A 7,500-nucleotide genomic window follows, 5' to 3' on the forward strand; every position below is an offset into this window, starting at 1 on the left:
AACACATGTGTTTAGACACACACACACACACACACACATACACACACAGGTGTACAGCATACCTTGCGGCGGCTGGGATAAAGTTTACATAGGTGAGACAGGACGAGGCCTCCACGAACAACGAATCGACCAACACCGCAGCGCCCTCCGACGACATGACACGCGGAGCGGCTTCGTTGTTCACGTCGACACCGACAGCCATCTCCCTAAGTGGTCCCAGGCCTCCATCATAAAGCAGGGCCTGCCCCCACGACAAAGGAAGATGGTAGAAGCGGCATACATACACTCTACTAATAACTTCAACACCGCAATGGGGAGCCATGAACTAGCCAAGGTCGTCGCTCACTTCATCACCGACGTGACCTGACCGCCTAGTACATATATATATACCTCTATGTATCTCATGTTATATATGCCCTGATGAAGCAGTAATTGCGAAAAGGCCTTCGGCATATTCGTGTGTTTTCCTGTATTTCCCTTCGTTGTTCTACTTGCAATTTGTTCAACATGAATTCCACACACACACACACACACACACACACACACACACACATATATATATATATATATATATATATATATATATATATTTGTTATATTTTTAGATATTTCATATGTATATGGTGTATATAATATGTGTTATATAATAATGTTTCAGTGTGTTTGTGGGCGTTTCCCTTTCCCCTTGAAGCGAGCTGTGAGACCCGTCACTTTACCTTCCTAGAGGGGATGGGCGTAGTCTGGGGGAATGGGGTGGGGAACGGTAAAGCCGAGATTGCGTGGAAGGGGATACGAGCATATGAGATGGAATGAGCAACTGACGTAGATGTTTATAGATCGTTCCTGATACGGACTCGAACCCACTCTATCGAGAGATGCTTAACCAACCTGACCACATATTCCATTAAAATAGTAAAATTGCTTGATTGACCTTCTTCACCTGTTCACACTAGAGTAAAATAATGATAGCGGTATTGCATTATTACGTCTCACATAGGAACTCAGGCCCCGTTGCACTGAATGTTAACTCTGAGCCGTGTGCTCACGGAGACAGACCATTGATTGTGTATATTCAGTTTTGATTTTCACATCTGCTCCGAGAGTGTTCGCATCCCTATCATGGAGGAAGCAGGAGCAAAGAAATGGAATTATAAGTATGAAATCCGAGAAGGGAAGTATAGGAAACGGACTTGGATAAGTAGTCTTATTAATTACACCTACAAAGACTATAGCTCTAAATATGCCCCTAAAATTACCCTTTTTTAAAATTTTTGTTCACTTCGCTCGGCAACATTTCCAAAAATAGGATTTTGAAATATAAAATACTATCAATATTTCGTGATACCGCCAGAAGCTTGGCGGACGAAGGCAAGTCTAGTGGATTTTGTTGCCACTAACGCCACGATTAGCTGGCGTCTGTCTGCAGAGTCTAATCGCTCCCATGTCGTAACGGTAGAAACATCTCGTTCAGGATTTCCACGTAGATATAAACCCGTAAATCTGGCGGGCCCGACATTCTTCAATTCCCCTACACCGCTGCTGTGCATCCACTCAAACTGCTGTTGCAGGCAGAACAAATAGGGTTCACATCCCTTGTGGTAGTTATGGGTTGTTAAAGAAAGAAAAAAATAATGAAAATAAATAACTAAGAATGACTCGCGGTAAGGGGAAGTGGCACTACCTACTGACCACGCCCCCTTCTCAAACCCAGTTAGATGTAAGGGGTGTTGCCATTGAGTATCAAATGGTTTTCATTAGGTCATAATATTCATGTGCTTCAATGCAAACTTCTTATTTTTTCATATGGTACATTGATTTATAGTTTTGAATGACATTTACTTGATTAACTTTCTCCGTCGTGCGTCTAGAGTACCAACTTCTGGTCTTGTCTCTGATGGATCCAGTTGCTTGGTGTCGCTCGATCCACAGAGACACGTTGGGATACCTAATCTTGATATTTCGGCTCTTGATAATCCGATAGAGTAAAGCGTAATTATGACGCTACGAATAGTCTCCATTGCTAATATTGGCAAGATACGAGACCCATGCCATATCAACTCCGAAACACTATTCGAACTCGTTATGAAGCTTCATCTGCTTGGGACAGACGAAGTACCAACATTTTCGAAACAAGTCCTAGCGATCGTTTAGGTTTCATCTACTCTCGAGTAAAGATACTTTTTTAGCGACTGTACAGAACAACTGCATCTGTTCAGATAGATACTCTCGTATGCTTCAAATGACATTTTACAAGGAGCAACTGTTCAAATGGCATTACGGTGTTTGTGCTGTTAGTCTCGCTCTTGTATGCCGGTTCGCCTCTCTCTCTCTCTCTCTCTCTCTCTCTCTCTCTCTCTCTCTCTCTCTCTCTCTCTCTCTCTCTCTCTCTCTCTCTCTCTCTCTCATATTTATTACGTTACTAATAAATTATCAATAAATCATCTATGAACCCAGCTATGCATTTGATGAGTGATAAGTGAAACTACAGTGACCAACGTCTTCCCACGCTGTCCACGTCCATATCTTCCAGGATCTCGTTGGGCGAAGGGCGCTCTTTCTTGGTGTTTGCGTGGATCAGCTGGTGGTGGGGCGCTTGCGTAAGCGGGGAATGCGCTCTCCACTTGCCGCGCGGGGGTGCCCCGTCGAGCTCCTCCCTCAGCCACCATCTTCTGAACGACGTTTTCCTTGCTGCGTGGGTTAACTCTTAGCCCACATTTGCCATGGCCTCTTCTAGTTATTTTATGCTTTATGTTCAGAAACCGATTACATATTAAATCTAGATAAAAAATGTTCTATAGCAATATCATATCTGTTGGACGCGAATTACTAATATAGAATTAATCTGAATGCAAAAAATTATAGTTATGAAATATAAGTATCGTTTATACATGTATGTTTTTTCCTTTCTCTTTTTAACAATATGGTTTACCTCATTTCTTTTCTACTTAAGATCTCCGGCGTCGGTGTGCGTCACCTACAGCGACATAGAAAAGGCCCTTTTCGCTACTTCCTCAAAAATAGGTGAGATTCCTGCCTCTTGTGCAACTAGAGCACGGCGATGAAAAAAAAGTGTGTGTTGTGTGTGTATGTGTCTGTGCCTGTGTGCATATACATATATACATACTTATAGATACATACACACACACACACACACACACATACACACACACACACACACACACACATACACACACACACACACACACACACACACACACACACACACACATACATACACACACACACACACATACATATACAGACACATACGCACACGCACACACGCACACGCATACACACACACACACATACACACAAATACATGTTATTTATATATATGTATATATATAAATATGTATATATATATATATATATATATATATATATGAATTTATGTATGTGTGTACGCACATTCATAATCCTCCTACACACGTGTGTGTGGGTTGGGAGAGAAGTAGGTAGGTAGGTTGACATGTAAACTGATAGATAGATAGATAGAGAGACAGATAGAGGGACTTATAGGCAGAAAGATAGACAGGCAGTTAGACTGATTTATAGTTAGCTAGATAGATAGTTAGATAGATGGATAGACAGACTGATTGATGATAAATAGATAGACAGATAACTAGAAAGATAAAGAAACGGATAGACAGGTGGATGGTTAGATATATAGATAGTCTGTTTCTCTGTTTATATGGATGGAAAAAAACAGGTAGATAAAAAACAAATCGGGCTGTATATGCAATACATAGGAAGGAGGAATAAAGGAGTAAACAGAAAGACCATTGGTTGCCGCTGGTGATGGCGGCAAAACTAGAAAATGCAAATTTAAAGGCTTTCATGTTTATGCTTCCCCTTCAACACCAAATAAACCGTTCTTCCCAATTGGCCCTGCGGAGCCTCAATCTCTTCTGTATATAGTCTTGTCCCTCGTGCAAAAGCTGGTAAATGCCCCTACTTTTTCTTTGGTGCAGCGGTGACCCAGCCCGAGGGCGATTGGACCCCCGACGACCTTGCGCCGGTCGGGGAGCTCCTGCTGGAGACCTCGCGAATCATCGCTCTGCAGTAAGTGCGCGCCGCGTCTGAGTCTTCTCTCGTTTGTGGGCTTCCCCTCATTTATATCATGGCAAAGATGCTTCAGGGTCTTCCTATGACTATTGGATGTTGGATTTTCTATATATATTTTGATTATTCATAAGTTGTTCATGAGAGTTATTTAGTTATCCTAGTTTACATATCGAGCAATTAGTGGACCTACATGATAATTAACAGTCATCCTCTCCTGTAGTACTTTCTCTTTGTTTCTCAACTTTTCTGTACCCCTAATGCGATTTTCGAATTCGCTAACAATTACAATTCTCTCCGCTGCTTTCCGCCCTTCTGTTCATCACCGCCACCGACGCCCATGTCCTAGGCACGGCCTGACAGCCTCGGAAGTGGCTCACTACCTGCCGCAGGTGGACATGATGAAGACATCGGTGGCGAGCATCTGCCCCGCCTTCGCCTCCCCCACGCTCTGCACGCCAGGCAAATACCGGCGCATCGACGGCCTCTGCAACAACGTCCATCACCCGACCTGGGGCGCCACGCGCTCCGTCTTCCAAAGGTAGGTCTTGCCTCCGCTTCGCGTCGACTTCCGTTATACTTCTTGATAACCAGTTTCTCGTCTTGATTTTAGGCCAGACCCTTATCCATCTTTCTTGTCAGTTATGCTGGTGCCACGGCCAGATATTCCTCGGCAGTATAGTATGTGTACAGATACCTATGAATGGTAAAGCTCTCTAATGTGTTGATAATATGGTAGAAAAATCCACAATACACAAACTAGATTTGCTGGAAACGAATTTCATTCATCGTGCCTTCGTTTCCCAAAGTGAGTTAATTGTGTGCGCATAGTGTGTGTTACTATGGTCAGTATATTCCGGGCAAGGAAGTATTGAACGAGCACTATACTAGAGCACTGTAGGCAAAGATGTTTTGTTTAATTATTAGGTTTCATATGACTATATTTTACGGAAGATCATGGAAACGGTGCCTAATCTTCTACACCAGATCTGCCGACTGATTTTTTTCGTGTACAAGAGATGAATAAATCTTTGCAATGACAATGATGTTATATAGAATTTTCCTTTTTAATCCTGGCAGTATAGGGGGAGAGTAATACGTTTCCAATACCTTTGAATAAAGTAAATATTTCATCACTTAACGCACGTGCGAAAGTCTGTTCCTTCCTGTTTTCATCAGCCTTTTGTGCTTTGTTTCGTAACGCTCGTTTTCTTTTGTCTCTCGCTCGAGATCCTGCTTCCTCTCGCTCCCGTCACTTTCACTTTGTCCTCCGCTTTGTTTCCGTTCCTTCACTCGAATCAATTCTCTCCGCGAGCCCATGCAACTGTGGGCCACCGAGTTCCATTCCTGTGCCAGCCTTAACTGCAAGAACCATCACTTGCAGCTGTGACTTTATTATCCATGAGCGAAGGTTAACCAGATTTTCCATTCTGATTTTCTGATTTTTTGTTGAACAAGTCGTCCTCCCGAAGGTTCCTGCCTGCGGCTTATTCGGACGGCATCAGCGCTCCCCGCCAGAGCTCGGCGCGGGGGGCCACGCTCCCCAACCCCCGCCTGGTCTCGGCCATGGTCCACCGGGACGAGGGCTTCCATGATCACGCCGCCACGCTCATGCTCATCGCGTGGGGCCAACTCATGGACCACGACTTCACCCTCACCGCCATGACGCTCGGTGAGGCTGGACGCTGGGACACCCTGGTCTGCAGTTGCTTTTATTATTGGCATTATGGGAACTCATTATCATTATTGTTATCATCATCACTATCATCTGAGGAGAGCTCTCGTAGGAGTTTCCCCTCCTTTTCCAAGACAGTTTTGAGTGTGTTATTCTCTCACTGACTCTTTTTACCGCTTTAGCTGTTATCTTTTTTATTATTTTTCATCACCATCATCATCATCATCATCATCATTACTTTTATCATCATCATTATTATTATTACTTTTTTATTATTTTCCATCATCATCATCATCATCATTATCAGCATCATCATCATCTCATTATCATTATTGTTTTTTTTATCATTACATTTATCTGAATTATTGTTATCAAAGTTATTATCATCATTACAATCTTTATCGGGTATTATTTATATTTACTATTATCATTACGGTTATTATTATCAAAGTTATTATCATCATTACAATCTTTATCGGGTATTATTTTTATTGACTAATATCATTACGGTTATTATTATTATCATTTTCACTATTATTATCACTGCCATTATTATTATCATTATCAACATCATTGTTGTTGTCTTTATTATTAGTTTTATTATTATTATAGTACTAGCAGTAGCTGTAGTAATAGTATCATTATTATTAGTAGTATAATTTTTATTATCATAATTATTATCAACATATTCATACTGTTATTCTTATTGTTATCATATTAATCCTCACCAACACACCTCTCATATCACTTTTCTCTTTCTGTCATTATTGATACTGTCGTCATTATCACTACCATCAATAGAGTTTTTACATTATTATTGTTATCATTAATGATGTAAAACTACTGGTGGAAGTAACAGTGGCAGCTGCTGTCAGCAGTAATAGCAATAGTAGTGGAATCAAAATTGGTCTCGTTATCAGTTATCCAGTAAAAAAATGATTGATATTGATAACAATTGTCTTAATAATGATAACGATGATAATGATATTGATGATAATAATAATAGTAATATGAATACTGATGAAAAGATAATATTGATGATTATAATAATGATGATAAAATAATAATAGTAATAATAGTAATAGCAATAATAACAACAACAAAAACAACAGTAACAGCAATAATAAAGATAATGATAATGATAATAGTGATAATAATGATGATGATAATAATGATGATAACAATGATAGTAATAATAATGAAAATGATGATAATAATAATAATAACAACAATAATAATAATGACAGTAAAGATAATCATGATAATAATGATAATGATAATAATAATAATAATAATGATAATAATAATAATAATAATGATAATGATAATGATAATGATAATGATAATGATAATGATAATGATAATGATAATGATAATAATAATAATAATAATAATAATAATGATAATAATGATGATGATGATGAATAATGGTCATGATAGTGATAATGGTCATGATAATGATAATGATAATGGTAATGATGATTGATGATCATCATCATCATAATTATGACAATATTAGTAATAATGATCGTGTAATAATCATAGTAGTAATAATTATGAGAATGATATGATTATGCTCATACCACTAATGCTAGTAATAATAACAAGAGCCATTATTTTTATGATGATTCTCCGTTTCTGTGCCCCGCCCCTGGCGCGCCGCAGACCCGGTGAACCGCAACGAGCCGCAGGGCTGCTGCGCCCCGTCGGCCGGCCTCAAGAACCCCTACTGCCTGGAGATCGACGTCCCCCACGACGAT

The 7,500-nt window shown here is 40.0% G+C and overlaps 1 protein-coding gene across 1 annotated transcript in view; it reads left to right on the plus strand.

Moving 5' to 3' along the window:
• The first annotated feature begins 2,920 nt into the window (after positions 1-2,920).
• LOC125037663 (chorion peroxidase-like) overlaps positions 2,921-7,500 on the plus strand; it is a 19,018-nt gene continuing 14,438 nt past the window's right edge. The window contains exons 1-6 of the mRNA XM_047630860.1: positions 2,921-3,021; positions 3,922-4,065; positions 4,415-4,606; positions 4,679-4,771; positions 5,538-5,737; positions 7,406-7,500. The exon at positions 7,406-7,500 is cut by the window's right edge and continues 79 nt beyond it. Of these exons, the coding sequence (XP_047486816.1) occupies positions 2,921-3,021; positions 3,922-4,065; positions 4,415-4,606; positions 4,679-4,771; positions 5,538-5,737; positions 7,406-7,500 (825 nt within the window). The remainder of the gene's footprint in view (positions 3,022-3,921; positions 4,066-4,414; positions 4,607-4,678; positions 4,772-5,537; positions 5,738-7,405) is intronic.

This window comes from Penaeus chinensis, chromosome 23 (assembly GCF_019202785.1).
Source record: "Penaeus chinensis breed Huanghai No. 1 chromosome 23, ASM1920278v2, whole genome shotgun sequence".
Taxonomy (NCBI): Eukaryota; Metazoa; Arthropoda; class Malacostraca; order Decapoda; family Penaeidae; genus Penaeus; species Penaeus chinensis.